This window comes from Rhinatrema bivittatum, chromosome 19 (assembly GCF_901001135.1).
Source record: "Rhinatrema bivittatum chromosome 19, aRhiBiv1.1, whole genome shotgun sequence".
NCBI lineage: Eukaryota > Metazoa > Chordata > Amphibia > Gymnophiona > Rhinatrematidae > Rhinatrema > Rhinatrema bivittatum.
Window position 1 is genome coordinate 16,519,658 of NC_042633.1, and position 26,020 is coordinate 16,545,677.

At 47.4% G+C, this 26,020-nt stretch overlaps 1 protein-coding gene across 7 annotated transcripts in view; it reads left to right on the plus strand.

Moving 5' to 3' along the window:
• LOC115080424 (gastrula zinc finger protein XlCGF28.1-like) overlaps positions 1-26,020 on the plus strand; it is a 108,296-nt gene that overhangs the window by 16,717 nt on the left and 65,559 nt on the right. The window contains exons 1-6 of one of the 7 annotated variants that reach the window (XM_029584573.1): positions 13,926-14,180; positions 15,834-15,960; positions 20,177-20,290; positions 20,642-20,755; positions 21,506-21,655; positions 22,060-22,134. The exons of 1 other annotated variant lie outside the window; for it this stretch is intronic. In XM_029584573.1, coding sequence (XP_029440433.1) covers positions 14,157-14,180; positions 15,834-15,960; positions 20,177-20,290; positions 20,642-20,755; positions 21,506-21,655; positions 22,060-22,134 — 604 coding nt within the window. In that variant the 5' untranslated portion in view covers positions 13,926-14,156. Of the gene's footprint in view, positions 1-502; positions 2,727-13,925; positions 14,181-14,467; positions 14,629-15,833; positions 15,961-20,176; positions 20,291-20,641; positions 20,756-21,505; positions 21,656-22,059; positions 22,135-26,020 lie in introns of those variants that run through there. 5 more of the 7 variants (XM_029584572.1, XM_029584576.1, XM_029584577.1 and 2 more) reach the window with 5 other exon arrangements.

Genomic DNA, 26,020 nt, shown 5'->3' on the forward strand with positions numbered 1-26,020 from the left:
CCAGGTGAGGCCTCACCAAGGACCTGTACAAGGGAATAATCACTTCCCTTTTCTTACTCCTGCATACTCACATAGAAAGTGAATTTTAATGCTGACTCTCAGTTAAATATTCATTACTGAGTCATTAGAATTCAGTTACTTTAAGCTGACAGGATTGAGGTTCAGGGACCAGGGTCCTGAATGAATCCCAGGGCTCCAGCAGGGCGTGGCAGAGTTTTTGGTGAGTGACTGCAATCAGAGGGAAGGGAATCAGTGCAGAGACTGGAGGTGAGGATGAGAGGCACAGAACCAGCAGGATGAGGTCAGACGTGGTCTGTTCCCCTCTGTTCTTGTGCTTTTGCCCACCTGTACCTGTCTACAAGCAGCACCAGGCTGTACTGTATATGATAGGGATCCATAGCCACCCTAATGCCGTTCAGTGATTAGATGGAGCTATCTCCCTATATACATCTCCCTCCATGTTTGTAAATTTGGTAATCATACTCTCACTTTTATCCACCAGAAGATGGATTCAGGAATAATGGTGAGAGGCAGAGAATGTGTGATGGGCAGCAGACGGAGGAATGGGAAGAAAGAGACCCCTCCAGAGACAGCCTAGGACCTTCAGCTGAATATGCAGGAGGAATCAGTAGAATAACATCACCCAGGGGGAAAGAAGTAGTCCAGAAAGGAGAGAGACCAAACGCATGTTCTGAACGAGGGAGAAATTTCATCCTCTGCCCAAATCATGAGGAAACTCAGAGACTCAGTGAAGGAGAGACTCCATTTCAAAGTGCTGACACTTCAGCAAACTTCACCGCAAACTCACAATCTGTTGAACAGCAAGAAATTATTGAATGTGGTAACAAGTTCCCTGAGAGGACAAGTCACCCATCTATCCAACAATATCACAGAAAGGAAAAAACAACATTTTCAGGTTCTGAAGAAGAGATAAGGACCCCTATGAATACAAAACTTACAACACATACAAAATATCACCTAAAAAATAACCCATTAAAATGCACTCAGAGTGAACAATGCTTTTTCTTCCAAGCTGAGATGGAAGGACATGTAAGAATTCACTCTGGAGAAAGACCATTTCAGTGCCCTGAAATTGAGGAGAGGTTTACTGAGAAATCAAACCTGAGACAACAGAAAAAAATTCACAGACAAGACCAACCTTTTAAGTGTTCTCAATGTGAAAAAAGTTTCAGATACAGATCCTGGCTTGAAATTCATCAGAGAAGTCACAAGGGCAAGAAGTCATTTATATGGTCTGAATGTGATAAAGATTTATGTCAGAAATTTAGTTTAGGAAAACACACAAATATTCACACAGGTGAGAAACCATTTAAATGTTCTGAATGTGATAAATATTTCACTCACATGTCCACGCTTAAAAACCACAAAAATATCCATACAGGTGAGAAACGATTTAAATGTTCTGAATGTGATAAATGCTTCACCAGTCAATCTAATCTTAAAAGCCACATCAGAGTTCATACAGGTGAGAAACCATTTAAATGTTCTGATTGTGATAAATGTTTCACTAAACTGTCCAATCTTAAAAACCACAAAAACATCCATACAGGTGAGAAACGATTTAAATGTTGTGAATGTGATAAATGTTTCACTCACATGTCCACTCTTAAAAACCACAAAAATGTCCATACTGGTGAGAAACCATTTAAATGTTCTGAATGTGATAAATGTTTCGCTAACATGTCCACTCTTAAAAACCACAAAAACATCCATACAGGTGAGAAACGATTTAAATGTTCTGAATGTGATAAATGTTTCACTCAAATGTCCACTCTTAAAAACCACAAAACCGTCCATACAGGTGAGAAACGATTTAAATGTTCTGAATGTAATAAATGTTTCACTCAAATATACCATCTTAACGACCATGAAACCGTCCATGCTGGTGAGAAACTATTTAAATGTTCTGAATGTTATTAATGTTTCACTCAAATTGTCACTCTTAAAAATCACAAAACCTTCCATGCTGGTGAGAAACCATTTAAATGTTCTGAATGTGATAAATGCTTCACTCGGCAATCTAATCTTGAAAGCCACAACAGAGTTCATACACGTGAGAAACCATTAAATTTTCTGAATGAGATGCTTCAGTCAAATATCCCATCTTAAATACCACAAAACCGGCCATACAAGTGTTTTGACTGTGGTATGTGTTTCACTCAAATATTTAGCCTTAATAAATACAAAAGAGTCCATAACCATTGTGAAATTGTTTAAATGTTCTGATTTTGGTAAATGTTGCAGACCTATATCTGCTCTAAGGAAGCACAAAAGAATCCATACTAGTCTGCTTCAGAGCAATTTCCAAACACTCCCTGATATGTTACCTGTGAAAATTACACATGATGACCTTCAGAAGGAGGCTCTCTTTGGCACAATGCTAGTACTAACAAGGGTATTATTCGTAAATTTGAGATACAGATCATTTCTAACCTAATCTAGCTATGAATTAGGTTGATTCCTGTCCAGGTCATTGCAAAATAAACTAATTTAGAGAAACTGCTCCAATCAACATCATGAAATGAGCCATGTGAAACAGAGACCATATAAATGCTCTGAATGTGACAATATACATAGTCACACAGTAAGGAGGGTAGAAATGGACCAATTGGTCCATCCAGTCTGCCCAGCAAGCTTCTTATGGTAAGAACATAAGAACATAAGAAAATGCCATACTGGGTCAGACCAAGGGTCCATCAAGCCCAGCATCCTGTTTCCAACAGTGGCCAATCCAGGCCATAAGAACCTGGCAAGTACCCAAAAACTAAGTCTATTCCATTTTACCATTGCTAATGGCAGTGGCTATTCTCTAAGTGTACTTAATAGCAGGTAATGGACTTCTCCTCCAAGAACTTATCCAATCCTTTTTTAAACACAGCTATACTAACTGCACTAACCACATTTTCTGGCAACAAATTCCAGAGTTTAATTGTGCGTTGAGTGAAAAAGAACTTTCTCCGATTAGTTTTAAATGTGCCCCATGCTAACTTCATGGAGTGCCCCCTAGTCTTTCTACTATCCGAAAGAGTAAATAACCGATTCACATCTACCCGTTCTAGACCTCTCATGATTTTAAACACCTCTATCATATCCCCCCTCAGTCGTCTCTTCTCCAAGCTGAAAAGTCCTAACCTCTTTAGTCTTTCCTCATAGGGGAGTTGTTCCATTCCCCTTATCATTTTGGTCACCCTTCTCTGTACCTTCTCCATCGCAATTATATCTTTTTTGAGATGCGGCGACCAGAATTGTACACAGTATTCAAGGTGCGGTCTCACCATGGAGCGATACAGAGGCATTATGACATTTTCCGTTTTATTCAACATTCCTTTTCTAATAATTCCCAACATTCTGTTTGCTTTTTTGACTGCCGCAGCACACTGTACCGACGATTTCAATGTGTTATCCACTATGACGCCTTGATCTCTTTCTTGGGTAGTAGCACCTAATATGGAACCCAACATTGTGTAACTACAGCATGGGTTATTTTTCCCTATATGCATCACCTTGGACTTATCCACATTAAATTTCATCTGCCATTTGGATGCCCAATTTTCCAGTCTCACAAGGTCTTCCTGCAATTTATCACAATCTGCTTGTGATTTAACTACTCTGAACAATTTTGTGTCATCTGCAAATTTGATTATCTCACTCGTCGTATTTCTTTCCAGATCATTTATAAATATATTGAATAGTAAGGGTACTATTTGCTGTGCCATGCAGCTTAGCCCCCAGTTTCTTTTAAGGGTTGCAACTGCCGCTCCCTGCAGTTATCCCCAAGCCTTAGGATAACCCATGAAATATGTAGTGCTAGCACCATTTTTACTGGGTGATGAGCCTTCTTGAAAATTCAGACAGTGCTGCCTGATCTGCTTTGCTTATGGACTTGCCCTGTATTTTTTCCCTTATGTCTGTGCATCAGTACCCCAGACTGTAAAAGTCAGGGATCATGTTGATTGTCTTTGAATCCAATTCCTCTTTCCTGCCACTCCCCCCTCACTATCAAAGCAGAGAGCGATTGTTGCAGTTGCGTTAAAAGCAGGAAGACTTATTGGTTAAGTGTAGTAATCCCCATGCTTTCTGTTAAGGGTAGCAACTGCTGCTCCGTGCAGGTTACCCCCGAGCTTATCTGTTCCCCAGAATGTAAAAGTCTGGGCCCTTGTTGCTTTCGGTCTGAATCCCATTTCTCTTTTCCCCTGCTGACGAAGTGGAGAGCAGTGTTTTATTTGCATCAAAAGCATCAAGGCTTATTGGTTAAGGCTAGTAACTGCCGCACCGAGAAAATGACTCCATGCACCCTTTTCCTCACTTCCATCCTTGGAGGAGTCTTCAATGCTATTCGGGACCCACAGTTGGATTCCTCCCAAAACCGCCGCGCTGAGGCAGAGATGGGTAAAGGCCCAACTTTATTAGAAAATAAGCTCCACCTGGTAGATGCTTGGCGCATCTTACATCCGGGGACGAAGGAGTTTACCCACGCCACTTACTCCCGGCTCGACTACTATCTTGTAAGTAGCCACGCGTTTTCTCAAGTGTTGGAGACGGGTGTGGAAGATATAATAATTTCAGATCACTGTCCGGTGTGGATCGATCAAACTCTTCCCACAGCTCGGATCTGGAAGTTCCCTTATTACTTAGCTCTTTCCAGCAGTACTTGGTGGGAAACTCTAAATCAAGACCATCGAGACCAACCCATACTTTTTTTGGTATACAACTAAGGCGGTTCTTAGGGGGGATATCATTTCCTAATTGGCAGGTGCTAAGAAGGTTTTAAATCAGCGAATCCTGTCACTGAGTGCAGAACTGTGTAAACTAAAGGCCACCTGCTTCAGTCCAACACGCCCAGGGCTCACATCAGATATATCTATGTGCAGTGTGCGCCTAGCACCCTCCTCCATCAGCGGGCCAAGAAAGGTTTGCTTTGTTATCAGTTCAAGCTGTATCAATACAGCAATAAAGCAGGCAAATTCATGTCCCATTTGATTAGATCCTCTCATGGTAAGCAGTATGTCTCCAGCCTACGGAATCATACTGGGCAGGTGGAAACCAAAACACAGACTATCTTGCGGCTAGTTCGTGATTATTATAGGAAATTATACACACGTGAGGGATGGTCTGAGGAAGTCTGTACTCAGTTTTGTGCTACCATCAACCTTCCCCGCCTTACTGAGCCTCAAAAGGAGGCGCTCAATTCTCCCATAACTACTGCCGAAATCAAATCAGCCATTCATCAGTCTAAATGACTTAAGGCCCCTGGACCTGACGGGTTTTTGGCCGAATTTTATAAATGCCTCATGGACAAAATAGCCGCTCCACTGTCGTTGGTATTCACTCAATTAATTGAGGTGGGTAGCTACCCACCAAATATGAATCAGGCCCACATAACTCTCATTCCGAAGGCCGGTAAAGACCTTTCTTCCCCTGCATCTTATTGCCCGATCTCCCTGCTCAACTTCAATCAAAAACTGTTGGCCAAAATTATTGTTGTGCTCCTGCCCACAAGAAGCGTGTGCAGGTTCTTACCTCTCACAGCCACAGCCAGCCGGGCTGCTGACGCTGCTTCTTTCTCCCTGAATCAGCTGGGGCCGTTTCCACAGCTGCTGCCATGTGGTCTGCTCCTCGGCTGCTGACTCTGCCTTTCCCCGACGTGCTGCTGCGATCCCGGGACCTTCAGCGAGCAGGCCGTCTCTCCCAGTGCCTGCTTTAGCCCAGGTCCTTGCCCAGCAGGGAAGCCGTCCCTGCCGGTGCCTGCAGTCTCTCACAGTTCCCTGCAGCCAGCACTGCTCTCTACTGTGCCTGCAGCCTGCTACAGCTTCCACTCTCCCTGCAGTCTTACCTCTCTTCCTGGGGCTGTCCTCACGGCATGGAGCCGTTCCTGCAGTCAGCCCTTCCCCCGCTCTCTCTGCTTCTGTCCGTGCAGCTGGGAGCTGCTCCAGTGACCTGCCTTCACCCAGCTCCAGTCCAGGGCTGCTCCGCGGCTTCCTTGGGCCCTCCACGTGGCTGAGGATGCTACCAGCTTCCAGCTCTTCTCTCCAGCCTCCTAGGGCGTGAGCGCGCGCTTCTCTGCTTCTCTTCAAGGGCCAGCCAGGTGTGGCCCCCTGCTGACCCCTCCCTGGGCGTTGTCCACTTCAGCTCTACTAAAGGGCTCAGCTTTCACTGTGTCTTTGCCTTCGCAAGGAGTTGGTCACTCCTGAGATCCTCGTTCCAGGAGATGCCTTGTATTCCAGCCTTCTGCAAGGTCCAGTGTTCCATGTTTCCTGTTGAAGCTTCTTGTCAAGTTGTTCCAGTCCTGATGTCTGCCTGCCATTCCAGTCCTGATGTCTTCAGTGGTCCAGTCCTGATGTTTGCCTGCCGTTCCAGCCTCAAGGTCTGTCTCTTGTTCCAGTCCTGATGTTCCTGATGTCCATGTTCCAGCCCAGAGGTGTGTCTCCTATTCCAGTATATGTGTTCCAGTCCTGATGTTCCTGCTGTCCATGTTCCAGCCCTGAGGTGTGTCTCCTATTCCAGTATATGTGTTCCAGTCCTGATGTTCCAGATATCCTTGTTCCTGATCCTGATGCCTAACCTGCCTTGTGCTGCCAGGAGAGCAGCGTATATCCTTGCCTTGTGCTGCCAGGAGAGCAGCGAACCTGCTTCCTCTTTCCTGTGCTCTCCCGCTCTCTGCGTGGTCCGCGACCAGCCTTCCAGGGCTGAGTAGGGCGCACATGGGACAGGGTGGTCCGCGACTCAGTCCCGCGGGTGGCCTGAGTAGGGCGCCCTGAGGGTCAGTGCCCATGTCTACCTTCAGCCCTCGTTCCTGCATCCACGTCTATGCATCCTGCACCTCGTCCTGAGTCCACGTCTAAGGATCCTGCATCTATGCCTGAGTCCACGTCTATGGATCCTGCACCTCGTCCTGAGTCCACGTCTATGCCTGAGTCTACGTTGTTCCTGAGTCTCGTCTGAATCCATGTTCCAGTCTTCACTGTCCTGGCCTCCATCTGGCCTGCCGCTTCGTGCCGTACCCTGCGGCAGGTCCGAAAGGGCTGGGAACGGTCGGAGGACTGTTCACAAGACCAACATTGCGTTGTTGGGTCTTCCGAAGCGTGCAGGTCCAGAGGAGGGCCTGTCAGCCAGTCTTCACTCCAGCCCTGCTCCCGTCCAGCCCATGCTCGGGCATGCCACGCCTCCCGCGGCACCTCTCCAGACCCCTCTGGCGTCGAGCCGCGGCCCAAGGGCACACACATCTCCCAGGAGTGGGATCGCTCTCCTAGCGCTCCACAACAATTATGGCTGACCATTTGGCGGCCTTTCTCCCCTCCTCGATAGGGAGTAGTCAAGTGGGTTTTATACGGAAGCGGTATGCCCTCTCTAATATTCAGTGAGTATTAGTAGCCATGGAAATGTGTTACCATATGCAAACCCCGTATCTGGCTATCAGCTTTGATGCGGAAAAAGCATTTTACCGAGTGGAATGGAACTATTTGTTCTACATTTTGCGACAGATGGGCTTTGAGGGTTTTTTTTATCGAGCAATCCACCTCTTGTACAACGACCCCAAGGCAATACTTCTGGCTAACCGGTAACAATCTCAACCACTGGACACTGGGAGGGGTATAAGACAGGGCTGTCCCCTCTCCCCCTTGCTGTTTCTTTTACAATTGGAGCCCCTCTTGCTAGCTCTCCAGGTGCACCACACGATTAAGGGCATACGCTTTCAATCTGAAATTTTTAAGTATGCTGCCTTCGCTGATGACCTTCTCGTTTTCCTTACTGATCCCCAGGCTTTGCTCCCCCTTCTTCTTACTTTGCTCGAGACCTTTGGGGTGTTTTCTGGCCTTTGGCTGAACGCGGACAAGTCCTCGGCGCTGGCGTACCCTGAGAACCTAAAGGAACAATGGACCGATACCTTTCCTCTTCAATGGGCGGGTGACTCCCTTCAATACTTGGGGATACAGTTGTCTAAAGATCCCAAATTGAGCTATCAGGTCAACGTCCCACCTTTATTGCACCATACAGTAGAGGCCCTATCTACCTGGAAAAATCTGCCCTTATCCCTGTGTGGCCGAGTTAATCTCTTTAAGATGGTCCTGCTGCCTAAATGGCTATATCTTTTTCAAAACTTGCCCCTCCACGTTAAGGCCACGGACCTGAATGTGATAAATCGCTCCCTCTGGAAATTTCTGTGGAGGGGTGGGAGGGCTCGCCTCCTCCTCTCCTGGTTACAGGAACAGTGGGGGACGGGCGGCTTGGGAGTGCCAAATTTGGCACTGTATAACTTGGCCAGTATCTTACGGGTGGCCAGGGATTGGTTAAAGGGCACTTCTTCCCATACTAATTTTATGGCGGATAGTGCTTTAACAGCCCCGTTGGATGTTAAATATGTTCTCCAGATGGAAGCTGCTAGGCTGCCAACCCTTTTAACTCTGTTATTGTGAAGCCGATTTGGCAAGCTTGGGTCCTGTTTACTAAGCACCTGCAAGTGCCTCGAGTCAGCGCATACTTATTACCTGTGATTGGCAATGGGGATTTTTCTCCGGGTTCCCAATCATCAGCATTTGGGGAATGGCTTATCAAAGGTATTTACACAGGAGGGCAGGCTGCTATCGTTCTCTGAACTTTGCGAGTATTATGGCCTGGGGTTGGGACATACTTTCCCCGATTTACAAATTGTACATTACATTCGCTCCTACGTTCCTCCGTCTTTCAAGCCCTAGACTCCTTATTAATGTTGGAAAAACAGGAGCCCCCCTCGCTGCCTACTTATTATAAAGGATTGCGACGGACGGGACAGGTGGATATTCCTGCGGTACTGGCTGATCGTTGGAATAGTGATGGGGACATCGTGGTTACACCCTCGATCATTCGGACCTGTTATACCAAAGTGGCCAGGATCTCGTATAAGATGTACTACCATGAGCTGCAGTACAAGTTTTGGGGGGAGAGCGTACATCTCTGCACAGATAGCTTACCAACTGACTATCGCCCCCACTGCGCAATGCCAGCGATGTAAAACGGTGGTGGGCATGCTGACACAAGCCTTTTGGTCCTACCAGGCTGTTAAATTGTTTTGGAACCGGGTGGCGGGATACTTGGCCACAATTTTACACATATCATTTCCAGTAGCCCCACCGTGGCTTCTCTTTGGCTGTATTCCCCCCCCCCCCCCAACGTATACAAGATCCTGGTACTCGATTACTGACACATAAGGCTTGTCTAGGGGGGAAGCAGGTAATACTGTCCGACTGGCGAGGTGAGGATCCCCTGTCTTTTTGGACTTGGAGAAACCAATTTAATGCTATGGTTCACCAATGCATCGGAGGAGGTTCCTCTCCATCTGGGACTCATACATACAGGCTCTTCCCCACCGAGCCAGAAGCCGCATACTCAATGTGTGAGGGTCTCACTTGATTCCCAGCGATGAGTGGGTTCGCCGTCTGCAACCACTGCTTGGGCTGCAACAGATATGCTGAATGCTTGCTACCTGCATGATGGAAAAGGGGGAGGGGATTCTGGGAGGGGAGGGGGCCTGCACTTGTTGAACTACATTGTACATTAGGGGGGGTGTATCAGACCACAACACCCCTCTTTCTGATTGACTGACTGCGGACCTTTGTTTGTTTGTAGTTTGTATTGTGTTGCATAAAAGCCAATAAAATCATTTATACATAAACAACCTTCTCCAGAACGGCATTCCAGGCCTCCACCACCCTCTCCGTGAAGAAATATTTCCTGATGTTGGTTCTAAGTCTTCCCTCCCTAAGCTTCATGTCTTGACCCCTAGTTCTGATTTCTTTCAAACGGAAAAGGTTCGAAGTTTGTGCATCTTTAAAACCTTTCAGGTATCTGTAGGTCTGTATCCTATCACCCCTGCACCTCCTCTCTTCCAGGCTGTACATATTCAGATCCTTCAGCCTCTTCTCATAGGTCTTCCAATACTGATCCTGTCACATGGAAGCTAATATATACCCCAATCAATACCCCTGGGGTCCCTACGTTCAAAATCAAGTCCCTCATTTCCTGTTAAAAAGCGAACGCTCCTGCCTGCAAATTCAGCTCAGCATAAAGAAAAGCAATCAGGTAGTTCTCAGGGAACAGGACTGCAATCAGATTACTCTATCCTTGGTGTTGCACCCGGGCACATAAAAATGACTAGTCCCCAGATAATGCAATTTCTTAATGAGACGCTGCCGAAAGGTATTACCGTTACCTTCCCAACACGTTATCTCTCTGGGAAACTTGGCGAATGTCCCAGAAAGCAGGGGAATTTCAAGTTTTATGTTAGCCACTAAATGTTGTGATCTTTTTATAGATTGAAGGCCAATGCTTCATGCTAGGTGAATTAAAATATAGCTCATTTACCTCCAATCTAGCTAAGCAGGTAGAACAGATGTTATAAGGTGTTAGATATAAATATATGATCAGGTAGACTTTTATGTGTCTCTATCTATACTTTGCTTTTAAATTCCTAAGAAATAGATATGTGCTCTTTATCTGTGTATCTGATTTTTTTTAATTCTTTCATGTTATGTGCACTGTTTTCCAAATACCTGAATTTATTTTATAATTCCTTTTTTGTAAACAAAAGGTATAAATATGTTGTGAATTCTAAGCTTGAGACTGCTCATCTAATCTGTATCATCAGATAGCAGTCCTCTCAGGACACAGCATCTAACCTATAGGTGATATATCCATCTTTTCTTATTCTGTATCCTTCTAAGAGAAGACTTGATCAATTGCCTTATATGTAATAAATAAGCATATATTTTTACTGAATACTTTGTCTGATTTCCTGAGTTGCTCTGTCTTAATAAATAATTATCTTTCTCACCCTAATACGTTATCTCTAAGGAGTAATGATGTGTTACACTAATTTGACATGTGGCGCTGGGGAGAGAGAGTGAACTATAAGGATCTCCTTATTAAAGATTTTCTCACCCAGAACTACCGGACAGAATATGAACCCAAGACAATCCTACACTATTTTGGCTGCCTTTCTCTGGATCGCCTCCATCCTGTCTCTGTCCCTTTTTGAGATACGGGCTCCAGAACTGAACACAGTACTCCAGGTGAGGCCTCACCAGGGCCCTGTACAAGGGCATCATCACTTCCTTTCTCCTACTGGTTATTCCTCTCTCTATGCAGCCCTCCTGGCTTTAGCTATCGCCTTGTCACATTGTTTTGCCATTTTCAGATCATCAGACACTATCACACCAAAGTCCCACTCCCAGTCTCTGCGCATTAGTCATTCACCCCCCCATCACACACAGCTCTTTTGGATTACCGCACCCCAGATGTATGACTCTGCACTTCTTGGCATTGAATCCCAGCTACCACATCTTTGATCACTCTTCAAGATTTCTTAAATCACTTTTCATTCTCTCTACTCTGTTGCACTCACTGGTCTGCGGGCTGCTCCCATAGATTGCCGTTCTTAGCTCCTGCCCGATTCTCGGCAGCACATGCAGTGGGCCACCACCACCGATTTCTCCCTAGCCAGCTGTTTTCCTACATGTGGTGAATCACCGCCGACACACAGCAAATGCCACTACTCCTGCCTATACTTTTGGTTAGGCGCGCGCGAGCGCACACCTATCTTCAATATTTAACAGGACCACAGTGGGAAATCTCCCATGGTCCTTGCTGATGACGTCCGACAGTGAGTCCTATAAGAGGCTTCTTCTGACATGGCTCCAGTGCCTCAGCAACAGGTCTTCTATTTCCTAAAGTAGTCTGAGTTGTCTTCAGCCTTCAGCACCCTTAGTCTTCTCTCTTTAGTCCCAGCATCCTGCTTCTTTGGTTATTCAGTGTGGCTTGCTTCCTCTCTTGCTCCTTGCCTCCCTGAACAGCCCATTCATCCCTCCTTCCCATTGGACAGATACCCGGTGCATGACCTTGGCTTGATTCCGGACCTTCTCAATTGCCGCCTGCCTCCGACCATAGCTTGCCCCCAAATACGCCAAGCCTTCTCCTGTTCTGATCCCATAAGGCCAACAGATCTCTCCACCAGCAGAAGCCCCCGGCCCCGGTACCTGAAGGCTGAACCCGAGGGGCACGTAGGCTGGTAGAGGCGAAGCTCCAATTGGGTCTGGGCCTCGTCTGAATCTGCCTGCGGACGGTGGGATCCTGCAGGGCTCCTCCCAGCAGGTTGTATCTAGTCTGCCTCGGCTCAAGGTTCCACGCCTGCAACAATACTCCTCTCCATTTCAGAGCTTAGTATAATTCGCCTAAAAACTCCTTGTAGGGTTTTGGTTCGTTGATAGTCAATGTTTTTCAAATGAACATAAAACTAGATGCAATAACCATTAAAATCATTAAAAACAAAAGTCAAAACATAGTGCATGTACAGTAAAATCTAAAAATGTACTTCAAACCGCTGTGAGTGGCAAACTCTCTAGAATCATCCCGTGTATGAAAATATGCAACTAGTATTTTAGGCTTTATAACTGAAAAAACAAGAATTATTTACAATACAAATTAAAATATCTTTCACTGTCAGCTTGTGGTATCTCATGGCTTAGAGCCTCTGCTACATATACAGATCACTTGTTTTATGGTCATTGTGATTCTGAGCCAGCTATTAAGTCCTGCATGCAGGTTTTCCTGTACATTAGCTTGTACTGTACTATTTATTATTAGGCTGACAGCCAGTGTCAGCTTGTGGTATCTCATGGCTTAGAGCCTCTGCTACATATACAGATCACTTTTTTTATGGTCATTGTGTTTGAGTCACTTATCAAGCATCACATGCAGGTTTTCATGTGAACTTGTACTGTACTATTTATTTTATTTATGGTTTATTTAGTCAGTTTTATATTCCGATGTTTGGTTTTTTGAAACTTCACAAGGGTTTACAATTGTATAAAAACTAAAAAAAATGCAATACAAAATACAAACTACATAATTTAAATAAAATTTGCTTATAAACTACAAGAGTTACAATTAAATATTTAAATACTAATGAAAGCAAAACTAACTCATTCATAAACTTAACTCAATCAAAACACTTAATAAATAAAATCGAAACAAAAAATATAAATCACTGGCTTGAATCTATACTATATGCTTGGTTAAAAAGCCATGTTTTTACCGCCTTCTTAAACAGCTTCAGGTCTTTTTGTAGTCTCAATTCAGGAGGCTTGGTGTTCCAAAATCTTGGGCCCGCTAAAGAGACAGCTCTTTCCCTGACAGATGTCAGTTTGTGTTGATATCCAGTCTCAGTCCAAGTATTTCCCTCCTCATTTTCACCCTTCTTCAATTGCCCCCATCTCTTAGCCTTCTCTGTCCTCTCTCTCTCTCCTGCCCACATTCCTGGTCCTCTTTTCTCTCCTCAGTCTCTGGTTCTCTCCCCCCTATCCATCCCCAAGATCTTCTCCCTGTGCTGACACACAGGATCCCCTGCTCTCACCCAATAAAAACAAAACAAATGATACAGATGCCAGCCAGGAAAATAAAACCTGGAACTGTTTGTCAGTGCGCTTCAGATATTTCTAATTCTTGTTGCAGAATAGAAACTGATCTGCAGCAGGGAAATGAGGCTGTGCCTCAGGCCATCTCCTCCGTCTTGTCTGACCTTCCGGGGTGGGGGGCAATAGCACCAGCTCTGCCTGGAATGGCAAAATCCTAAATCTACAGAGGGCCAAGCAGGAAGCGGAGAGTCCTACGTGGACCGGGCATGAGGCTGACTCTGGCCTGCAATCTGAAGGGGCCAGGAGAAATGCCAGGGGGGAGAGAGAGAAGGGGAAATAATGTGGTGGGGATGAGGTGAGTGTGGGGCGAAGAAGGATTTCCCAAGCAGAAAATCACAGGTTCATAGATACACAAGGAATAAAGCAGTTCCCTGACTTGCTGCTCTTGTCTCCCACTCCCCCCTCTGCAGCTGATTCTCTCCCCGGATCCACCTTAAGGAGTGAGCATCCCCCCTCCCTCCTGCCTGACCTCTGCCGGGAGCTCTGCGCATGCTCGGCTCCTGCTTTCTTTCTCTGCCTGCAGAGAGCAGGAAAGGCTCCGAGTAAAAGCAGAAACTTTCTGCCTCCCCAGGACCGAAAATCCCTGCAGAGGGGGAGAGCAGGGGCTTTATCTGAGCCCCCAGGAATCAGCCCTGCCCCCTCTGAATCCCTCCCAGCACCTGCAGGACTGAGAGGGGAAAGAGGAGGGCAATGTGTGCCCTGGTGTCTGATCCGGTAAGAAATCCTTCTCTGTCCTCTTGTGCATTTAAAGGAAACCTTTTCCCTGTGCAGCTCTTCCAGCCTTCCCTCCTCCCGGCACAGGGCAGAGATCTTTACAGCCCCGGGAAGGTTTGAGCTCTGCTCACCCCGAGATCAGCCGAGGTTGGGGGGTGCAGACTCTCTCTGTGTCCCTGCAGGACTCTCTCCCATGCACACACATGAACTCCCTCTCATGCATGCACATGCTCTCACACACATGTGCACACACCCACACTGTTTCTCTCTTCCCCCTTCCACAGGTCTGATCCCTGCACTCTCCACTTTCAGGCGCCAGCCCCTCCCACCCCACCTCTATTCCTTCCCTCCTCTGTCACCATCATCCCCTCCTCTCTCTGGTCCACATTTCTCCTTAATTGTACTCAGCACTTTTCCTCCATCTTCCATGCCTGGTGAGCCCTTCAAGGTGGGTTACTCAGATCAGAGCGTTATAGTAGGGGTTAGGAAGCACTGGGGGGTGTTGCTAAGGGTGTGCATGCAATAGATGGGGGTTATGACTCACAAAGAGCAACGTATTCAGTTAATTCAGTAATGGTTTGCGTTCTGCGTGCACGGTCAGAGCTACAGTCAGTTAATTCAGTAATTTATGTACATCCAGCAAGCATGGGGACCGGTTAGCTCTGATTTAGAGCATTGCTGGTTTGTATGCCCTGGCGTGTGTGGACACGTGTGGGGTTTATGTTTGATGGGGGTGATGCACCACTCTCAGGGTGTTGGCCCACTGCGTGGACTGTCTTGCTTTTGGTTGGCGTCAGAAATGCGTGCAGCCAGCGATTCCTTGCAGGTAGCGGGTGGGATTTGGGTTTCATGGTTGTGGTGCTGCTCCTGCGAAGGTTCTGGTTATTTTTGTGCTCTGAGAGTGTTAGGGTGAGGAGCAGTTGTTTTTGGCATGAGAGGGGATTTATTGTGTGGGTGATTGTTCTTTTACCTTCTCAGGTACGTGGGGGTCAGCGTTCTCCTCCTGACCCTGAAGGAGAGGCTCAGAAGCTGGAATCGGATGCCTAGGGAGCTGAAGACCTGTTCCCCTTTCCTACCTCTTGTGATAGTTCTGGCGGGCCCCGTTTTGGACTGTCTGCAGTTTATCTTTTTAGGAAGGCCACTGCAGAGGGCCATGCAATAGTCTGGGTGTATGAGTGCCGCTGCCTGCAGGTCCGGTTTGAGGTCGCCTGGTTGTAGAGAGGGGCGCAGTTGTTTCACCCTGCGGAGTCAGTGTTGCTATTTGGCTTTCCCATGGTCGGCGTGGAGTCTGGCCTGGCACTTAGGCTCGTTACCCTGTGATAACTCCTGGGATGAGTGTGGTGAGGTGTGTCATCAAGTCTCGCTGAGTTGCTGACCCCCGTGAGGAGCATGAGATTATATATTGATTTTCAGTGTTTGTCTGGGGGTCAGGCAGGCTGTGCAACAGAAGGAATATTTAAGGGTCAGATTTTAAAAACCATTTATACACTTAATATAGGGTTTTCCACCTGTAAATGTTCTTGGCAGGTGGCTTTTAAAAATTGCTACTATATATGCCATTGCATTGCCCGTAGGATCTTCACCTGTAAGGGCACTTTATGCACATAAATGGCTTTTTAAAAATACCTGAGGGTGTCCTGTTTGCTGTTCCAGGCATCGGTCACGTTCAGGGACGTCGCTGCTTATTTCTGGGAAGTGGAGTGGGACATTCTGGGAGAATGGCAGAAGGAGCTGTACAAGAAGGTCATCAAGGAGATTCACGGCGTCCTCCTGTCACGGGGTAAGTCTGCCTTTTCTATCATCTACCTCCCATACACACACTGCAGGATGGCTGCTGCCACTTTATCAGGGCTGGAATAATCCCAGGTGCCAGGTCCCTTGGGCACATATAATATACAGTCTGGCTTCTGATCTCATGCCAAGTCCAACAGGAGCTGCTGTGGCTCCCCAGGGCCCAGTGAGAGACACCTCTGCTGCAGGCCCGGCACGAGATGCTGCTCTGTGCTGGAAGATAAATCTTTTATAGGTTAAAGTAGACCAGCTGGAGTCTGTCTCTCCTTTCTCTACAACTAAAGCTGGCACAGAGGAACAGGAGGGAGGATTTACTCTTCTGATTCCAGCTTCTGTGCAAGGAGCTCATACGTTAGCTCTGCACTAGTGTAAGGATGCTATAAGGGGTTCTCTGTGGAGACAGAACAGTTGGAGGTGGTGAAGAAGCAGAAAGGTAATAGGAGCATAAGAAGATGGAACTGGCCAGACCTCTGGAAATAGCCAAGGGTTGTTAGGATATTGAAATATGTCAAATGTTAAATTAAATTTTGCTCCTATCTTCTGGGCTCAGCTTACAAGAATGCGGTATTATTGGCATATGTGAGAGAAGAGAATAGTACTAACCGTATTATGCAAATATAGAAACTAACCCATTGGTGTGCAGGTCTGGAGGAGGTAATGTATACGACCTATTGCCCAGCTTCAGATGAGCGAGCTCCACCTATACCTTACCATGCTAGGCTGTTCTGCATTGCTCCGTAAGATATCTTACTAATAAAGATTTTCCTTGTCGACGGTCAGTATTCAGAGTTTATTCTAGCACTTCCCCACTGTGGTAACCAGATGTCACAGATCAAATATCACCACGGTATTGTTACATTAAAGGCACCAATGCAATTGCATGAAATATACAAAATATTTAGATTTTATTTATTCATTGTTAATGATTTTCTATTAGAATATATTTTGTAAATACAATACAAAATATATAATCATCCCCCTAAGCATGAGTGCTACCCAATCCACCCCACACCCCCCAACTAAAAACTTTACTAATCCCAACTAGTTTTGTGCTAAGGAAAAGGTTCTTTTTATTTGAAGATATAATCTATCATCAGATTTAAAGGCATACTGATGGGGGTCTTCTATGACCCTTCGGTTGCCCTTCTGTACATTGACCGATACGAACGTCAACTTATTTATGGATCTGAGTTTTGGAAATATATAATTGTACAGTTCTTTACTGTACAGCCTTGTACTGCACAGCTTTTTTACTGTTTTGTCTCACAGAAACTTCCCAAGTTTCCTCATCCAAAGCAGTTAATGTTCCACCCAATCAGTCTCCAAAACAAAGATCTTAATGTTTGAAGTCATTTATTTGTAAAGATAATTTCTTATTACTTACAAGTGTTGCTTTCAAACGTCTATGCTTCTGGAAGAGATCCTTGTGGCTGGAGGAAGGCAGGGGAAGGGAGGTGAAGTTTCTTGGGACGCAGGGTAAGAGAAGGAGGGGTTGAAGCTGATTAGTCTTTAGGATTAAAGCGGTAGGAGGAATATAAAAAGGCTGTTCGTGTAACAGAGGTTACAGGCACGTGAGCCTTCTACCTGGCCTGGCTGAGACTGACCCACCGTCTTGGAAAGTGATTACAGGAGAAATCTCCTCAGGCTGAGGCAAGGGGCGGGAACCAATGGTGGCGAGCCCAGGACCCAAGTGACACAGGAGGGAACATGAAGGGCAGTCCCTTCAGCCAATAAGGCACCTGAAAGGACCCAGGTTAGGTTAAGAAGCATACAGACCCTTTCCCAATGGGAGGAACAGAAGGGAGGGGGCTTCTGTTAAAGGCAAACTCCCTTTAAAGGCAGGGCCTCTCAGACTTTTGTGCTGGGTTACAGAAAGTGTCACAAGTACTAGGAAGGAGGGGCTGTGGTAAACACAGGTGGGCTGCACTTTATACAGACACAAACAGGTACCCTTTACTGGGGACAGAAGAATAATCCCTTGGAAAAGGTGAATCGATGATGCCCTGTGCATTGGGCTTGGTCCATGGGATTCATTACAAGAGTTTGTACAGTGGATTAATACTCTAGATCCAGATCTTCAGTTTAGCTAACAGTGACATCAGGAACATAGAGCATTTTTGGTTTTGCGGGTTTACAAAAGTCGGGGTTCTTTGTGTGCTCTGATGTTTAGATCTCCTGCAGAGGTTTCAGATTGGAGGTTACGTGAGGTCTTGCATTAAGGAACGTATAAAAGGGGCGCTTTACGTGAATCTTGCTAATCTATTCATTCCGTCCGTTAAGTCACAGGTTTCTAGGTTTGTTCGCGCTACTCCTTCAAGCAAAGTCCAGGTGGTTGCTCACCACCATTGGTCTGTTTGAAGCCGTGAGCCTTATGTTTAAGGAATTACCGGTGTTTGCGATGAGAGAGAATCGTTCGTTGTGAGACCGTGTAACTTCTTCACATCTTCCAGTATCAGATTTAAGTACCATGGAGACAAACTGGACAGGTTCGGTGTGGGTCCCGTTCAGTATGCTCTTGTGTTTTTGAACTCAACGCACTTTTTTTGTGGAAACTCAACGGCGAGAATGTGGACTTCCGGCAGGATAGGATTGTCGGTCATCCCAAGCGATGTATGCGATCTTTGTGCCCTTGCAGTAGTCGGGTATATATTGGGTCAGAACCAGGATTGTACGGGGAAGGAGGGGGCTCCGCTGGGAGGTCATGGGAGGTTAAAAGGAGCACAGGGTAGAAGATCGAAGGTTCTTTGTGATTTCTCGGGTGACTTTTAGGAGAGCTGGCAGCGTCTCTAAAGTACTGACACAGGAGGGACAGAGGTTCATCTCATGGGAACCAGTGGGCTCAAACCAAGACATCGAGCGGAGCATATTAAATATTGTCAATTATACTGTGAAATAATACATTTAAATGCATCTTATGTGAGTTTGGGCAATGATTACTGTATGGTGGTGAGCTTGGAGAAGAGACGGCTGAGGGGGGATATGATAGAGGTCTTTAAGATCATGAGAGGTCTTGAACGAGTAGATGTGACTCAGTTATTTATACTTTTGAATAATAGAAGAACTAGGGGGCATTCCATGAAGTTAGTAAGTAGCACATTTAAGACTAATCGGAGAAAATTCTTTCACTCAACGCACAATAAAACTCTGGAATTTGTTGCCAGAGGATGTGGTTAGTGCAGTTAGTGTAGCTGGGTTCAAAAAAGGTTTGGATAAGTTCTTGGAGGAGAAGTCCATTAATGGCTATTAATCAATTATACTTAGGGAATAGCCACTGCTATTAATTGCATCAGTAGCATGGGATCTTCTTAGTGTTTGGGTAATTGCCAGGTTCTTATGGCCTGGATTGGCCACTTTTGGAAACAGGATGCTGGGCTTGATGGACCCTTGGTCTGACCCAGCATGGCAATTTCTTATGTTCTTACTTTGAGCAGAGTGCATCGTGTTTTTAATGGCTTGGACTTATCCCCTGCAGAAGACTAACTGCAGTCATCAAAACTTGGGACCTCGTTGAGATTAGTGACGTTTTCAGTGGGCGCTGTCTGTGTGTGTGGCTGGGGTAGCACTCGTGCTTCTGGGGATGTTTATATATCAGAGATTGTATTAACAATGACTTTCTATTAAAATATGCTTTGTAAACAATGAAGAAAAGAAAATTCAAATATTCTATATATTTTTTGCGGCACCATTTTATATATTTCACAGATCAAATATCCTCCCTCTCTCTCTCACTGGCATCTAGATAGGAAAACCCAAGTCCTGGGATACAAAGACAACTCTTTCTCAGATGCTCCTGATATGAAGCTGGGCAGCCCTTCTCCAGGAAGGCACAGGCTGGTAGAGAGCACTGGCACCTGCAATGCCTCCAGCTAGGAGGGTCAGGAATAGAAATGACTGCACCAGAAACCCTCCAAGGTTTAACCTTAATCAAGTGCTCGCCTGCAAGTGTCTCTTCTCACCAAGCTCTGCCACACAAATACCCAAAGATGCGCATGAGTGCACAGACACACTGACAGACATAGACACAGAAACACACACACAGACAGAGACACAGAGACACACGCACACACAGAGACACACACAAATACACACGGAGACACAACACAGACACAGACAGACACACGTCTGCATCAGAACAGTGAACAGATAAAAGCTCCAAGGCCTGCACAAGTACAATTTATAAGTAATTTTGCTATCTTTATTGGCAGGTTATTCAATTCTTAATCCCGATGTTGTATTCAGGATTAAGAAGGAAGATGAGAAATATTTCCCTCAGCACTGGGAGCTGGAGGGGAAGGAAACCATGAAGGACCCCAGCATCAGTAAGTAAATGTTCTGGATTTAAAGGGCCCTGCATTTTCAGATCACAGGAGATGGGGCATTAACATCAAACATTTGGGGACTTTAAATCCATTTCCTAACATATTAGGGATGTGCATTCGTTCAGTTTCAACAAAATTGCCTAATTCGTCCTGGTTTGGGAACCTTGAAACCCGAACAAATGTTTCCCGAAATTTCGGAAAAATTCGTTTTCGGGTTAGTGCGCACTAACTGGGATATTTTCTGCGGTGGGCCGAAAACGAAGCCTGAATCGAAAGGTTTGGGCTTTGCACATCCCTATAATATAATATTAGCAGGGCCTGGGTGAATCCTCGTTTGTTTTCTCATCCCAGGCCTTCCGATTGTAACGTCTGTGTTCTCACTGAGCGTTAAACAAGAGGAAGATCTGCCCTTCCTGGATCCTCCTGAATCAGAGACGACTGAAGGGATTCACCCTCCTGTAACAAGCAAGTACCACTCCCTGCCTTCGTCTTGTATTCTCCCCTCTGAATTTCCATACGACTGAGCTAACACACAGGCCCCTCCCTCGTTTCTTGTACCCGTTGCTCCCCACCTGCCTTTACCACCGCCCTCTGTGTCCGTCCTAAATCTGTGTAAATTTGCTGATTGGTTGGATGCTGCTGCTGCCTCTGTCAGGAGGGGACTCCAGGCATCCACCACCCTGTCAGTAAAGAAATATTCTCTCACGTTTCCTCTGCACATTCCTCCGTCATCTTCATATCCTGTCCTCTTCTCCAGGAGTCTCCTTTCCACCTTCCCTCGCTCTCCTGTCTAAGAATTCCTTGGCTTTGGTGCCTTCTAGTGACATCTCCCGCCCTGCCTCATATAATTATAATGAAGCGGAGGAGCCAGGTAGAATCAGATTTCTGAAATCTGGCAGCTGGATGGAAAAACATCTGGTTTTATCAAAAATACTCTTTGAGGTAGAAATGATCAGCATGTTTTTGCAATAGCAGTAACCACACCAGATTATTTTGTAGATCCTGTGGAATGAAGTCGCCCACCTCGGTGTTAAAATGATCAGGATTCTCTTTGAAGGGATTTCTGATGATGATCAGCACAGCAGCACCCTCCTTCTTAGTGCTGCAATGGTGGCAGTGTCTATGAACACAGCATAATCCTGAGCTCACTTGCACTGATAATACAGGCTCTGGGGTAGCTTTTCTACATATTGTAACCATCTTTTCCCATAACAGGCTCCCCCAGTGTCACCCCTGACATTTTAATCCGATTTAAGCAAGAAGGACGTGGGACTGAGCCCCCGAGATCTGAGGACAGAGGGAACCTGAGCATCCCAGGCGCCTGTGAGGAGCTGCATGAAGCAGGCGATGGAGCTTGGATTAAAGGTACTGCTGGGCCGATCCAAACATTGCTGAGACACGGGGCCTCCTCTGGGCCAGATACAGCGAGGAGGAGGCGTTAAATCATGTCCCTGACCTCTGACCTTTCTTGTGTGGAGGGCTCCCAGTGGCAGCAGGAAAACCCCCACTGGGAACAGTAAGAAGGAGGGAGGGGGGATTGCACAGCAAACGGTTTCCATCCTCGTGGGATTGTGGGACCCCAGCAGGAGAATTATGAAAGGAGTTACGCGTGCAAATGTAACAGACCGTCCTAGCAATTTTCAAAAGCCATTTACCCACGTAAGTGCACTTAATGCTGAGAAAACCGATTGGCAGTTCAAGTTTTGCCTTTCTTAGGTCAATATCCCAGACTGTTTAAAAGCTGAAGGCACAATCTCATTCTCTAACAGGCAGCCGAGGTCCCAGTCCTGACCCTACAGCAGAGATCCTGAGACTGGGCGGGGAGGAGACGGAGACCAAGAGCGGTGAGCAAAATATTCCTTCCTAACACAACCCTTTAAAGCTTTTGATGCGCTCCCCCATAGGAGACTCGGGAACAAAATGAGAAGCTTGGGAGTGAGCGCCAAGGTGGTGACGTGGATTACAAACCGGTTGAGGGACAGGAGACAGTGGGTGATGGTAAATGGAAGCTGCTCTGAAGAGAGAGCGGTGTTACGGGGCCTGCCCCAGGGATGGGTTGTGGGACAGATTCTGTTCAGTATCTTTGTCTGTTTGCAGATGATACTAAGTTCCCTGTAGAGCCTCCTGTCCAGCAGATGGAGACAGACCAAAACTGAAAGGGGATCCTATATCAGGACAGAGCCTACCCTGCGGCCCTTCAGTATTTGTCTGTCTCCAGCAGATGCAGGCAGCTGAACCTGTGGTTCCCCTTCTTATCTCCTTATCTTTGTCCCCGAGGGGATTCTATTCCTTTTCTTTACTGGATCAAGCAAGGATTAACTCTTGTCTATATTTAAAAAAATAAATAAAAATTACTTTTGAAAGATTCTGTGTTTCTGTTCTGGGACACAGTCCTGCCTCCTCGCTCTGCTAGGGGCCTAGGGGGGCTTTGCCCCTTGAAATCTTCAGCCTAGGCTTCCATTCCCAGTGACCTTCTGGGGTGATACTGGTGGTCCAGTCAATCCCCCTTGGCTCACTTTCCACATAGGGCCGGTGAGAGAGAAACCTTCCCCTGCACTGCTGTGTTTAAAAAAAAAAAAAGATTTTGAAGTTAAGGCCTTTCTTACTTCTTTTAAGAAGCGTGGACAGTTCCGGCAGCGTGCAGGGTTCAGTCTCTGCCTCCGCTGACCGGCCGGCTCAGCTCGCACAGCTCAGCTGGTTTTTGTTCTCCTCGCAGCACTTTTTTTGTCAGACGCTGATGCCGCGCTCCAGCGTCTGCAGTGCCTGCGGGGAGCCTGCTCCGGGTGTCTGCTGGGTGGGGAGGGCCCCTCCTCGGCACCCCCGACTACTGCGACCCGGGGACGAGCTGCACGCCGCGTGGCCAGGCCGTTCCCGACCCAAAAAACCGTGGGAACGGCGGCCGTTTTGGAAGCAAAATCTCATCCAGAAACTGGGCTGCAGGCGGAAGGTGAGCCCGATTCTTTGTCTTTTCCACCGGATTTAAGCCCCCCGGGAAGCCAAAGACACGTTCTTCCACAGAGTTTGTGCTCCTTATGCAGGAGGAGGAGGAGCCCCCCCCTGCCTAAGAACCCAGGGGTTTCTCCTCCGCAGCCCCCTAAGGAGCCGGAAGGGCAGGGCTCCATTAGAGTTAGGGTGGTCCCGGGGGTCCTGCCACCTCCGGATCCCCCGCAGCCTCTGCTGGTTCCTGATCCGGATCCGGATGCTGATCCTCTGCTTCCCAACCCCCCCTTGAGGGGGGACGATCCACGGGTGCTCCACATATTTCAAAGGGAGGAACTGGAACCGCTCATTCCCTTCGTATTGCAGGTACTGGGATTCGAGGTGCCCCCTGAGGACACTGTCACGGCCGCGATGCCTCCTAACATGGACCCAGTCCTGGCGGGACTTAGGGCTCCCCCGCGCACATTTCCGTTCCATCCCATGCACAAGCTGATGCTGCTCTGGGAATGGGAGCCCCCGGAGGCGGGACTCTGAGTGGGCAGGGCTAAGGACAAGCTCCACCCTCTTCCTGAGGACTGTTTGAATATGCTTAAGATGCCTAAGGTGGCTTCCTCCGTCTCGGCAGTTACCAAGCACAGCACCATCCCGGTGGTGGGGGCTACGGCTTTGAAGGACGTTCAGGACCGTAAATTGGAATTTTATCTAAAGCGCACCTTTGAAGTTTTGTCCCTCGGTGTGCGGGCGACAATCTGCAGCAGTCTCATGCAGTGGGCAAGCCTCAGGTGGGTTCAGCAATTACTCAGCACCCAGGACCTCCCGTCTGCAGAGGCGGAGCAGGTGGATCGCTAGAAGGTGCAGTTACATATGGGGTGGATGCCCTTTACGATCTTCTGAGAGTACAAGCCAGAGCCATGGTCTCCGCTGTCTCGGCCAGGCGGCTCCTCTGGCTGAGAAATTTGCTCGAGATCTGCCGGACCTCCATCTAATCTCCCCCCTGCGGAAGTCAGAAGAGGCCTGCGGTCGATCAGACCCTGAACAGACTGCGGGAACTGGGAGCCATAGTCCCAGTCCCGGTGGAGGAACAAGGATCCGGCCAATATTCCATCTACTTCGTCATCCCCAAAACGGAAGGCTCCTTTCGTCCAATTTTGGATCTCAAGCGTGTCAACCGGGTTCTCAAGGTTCCCCATTTTCATATGGAAACCCTGAGGGCGGTAATAACAGTGGTTTGCTCAGGAGAATTCCTGGCGTCGCTCGACCTGACGGAGGCCTACTTGCACATTCCGATTCGCCTCGACCATCAGCGGTAACTTCGGTTCGAGATGCTGGGCCAACATTTCTAGTTTCGGGCGCTCCCATTCGGTCTCGCCACGGTGCCGCGCACTTTCACCAAGGTCATGGTGGTAGTGGTGGCCTCTCTTCGTCGAGACGGAGTGCTGGCAGGGCCGGTGGAAGCAATAGGCGAACTAGGCCTGGGCCTAGGGTGCCGAGTATTAGAGGGCGCCGCGAGCAGTGGTATCCCGAGGGGAGCCAATGCCCCCGGGCGCAGGGAGGCTCATGCGGCCGCCGGTGGACCTCATCTCACTGGCGGCTGAGCAGCGACACACAGCAGGCAGATTGGCAGGGCCGTGGTGGAGCTCACATCACCACGGCCCGAAGAAAATGGTCACGTTCAAGCCTGCAGGTGCTCATCCTCCTTCCTGACCGCGCGACCCTGGAAGAAAACGTTGCAGGAGCTGCGCGAGCAGGAAGGAAGAGGAGGATGAGCATCAGCGCGTGCAGAAGAGGAGCAGCGCTTACGGGCCGCTGCGAATCCCAAGTCGCAGCGGCCCGAGAAGATCAGGGCCGCTGCAGAGCCCATCCTGCGGCAACCCATGAAGGGGAGGCCCAGAGGTGAGAGAGAGATTGAGGGTTTGTAGAGTGTGTATGTGTGTGCGTGTATGAGATGAGTTGAGAGACTGTGTGTGGGAGTGAAGACCTGAATGTTTGCAGAGACAGCATGTGGGAGTGAGAGAGAGCCTGTGTGTGTGAGACTCAGACAGCATGTGCCAGATGAGAGACTGTGTGTATGAATGATTGTATGAGAGAGAGCATGTGACAGTGACAGCCTGTGTGTATGAATGATTGTATGAGAGAGAGCATGTGACAGTGAGAGCCTGTGTGTGTGTGTGTGAGAGAGAGAGAGAGAAAGCATGTGAGAATGAGAACCTGACTGTGTGTTTGAGGGAAGAAGATGGAGAGAAAAGAAATAGAAATAAAGACAATATAAAAGGAATTGACAAAAAAATAAGAAAGGGAAGGTGGAAAAAAAAGCCTGTGACCAACCGATTATAAATCTAAGATCAGACAGCAAATGTAAAAATAATAAATTACTTTTTACTGATTGGCACATGTAATCTTTGGGAATGTGCAAGAGTAGCACTTTCTCTATACGGATCTCACAATGTACGAGATCAGCATGGAGGAAGTGGAAGCCCACGGGGCCTGCACAGAGGAGGCAGCAGAATGGGCTTCAGTGTCAGTAGCAGCAATCAGCACCTCCCCAATAGCCATGCGGCAGCAGTGACAGTGGCAGCAGAGGAATGAGAGAGGCTCCGAGGTTGCTGGCAAAAGAAAGAGAGGGGGGTCTGCCTTTAGTGTGTGCATGTGTATGAATGGGACTCTGCCTGGGGGTGTATGTGTGTGAATGCATGGGAGCCTGTCTGGGGGTCAGTGTGTGTGTGAGAATGATTGGGAGCTTGTGTGTGTTTGTGTGTATGTGAGGGAGCCAGTGAGAGTGAGAGCATGAGT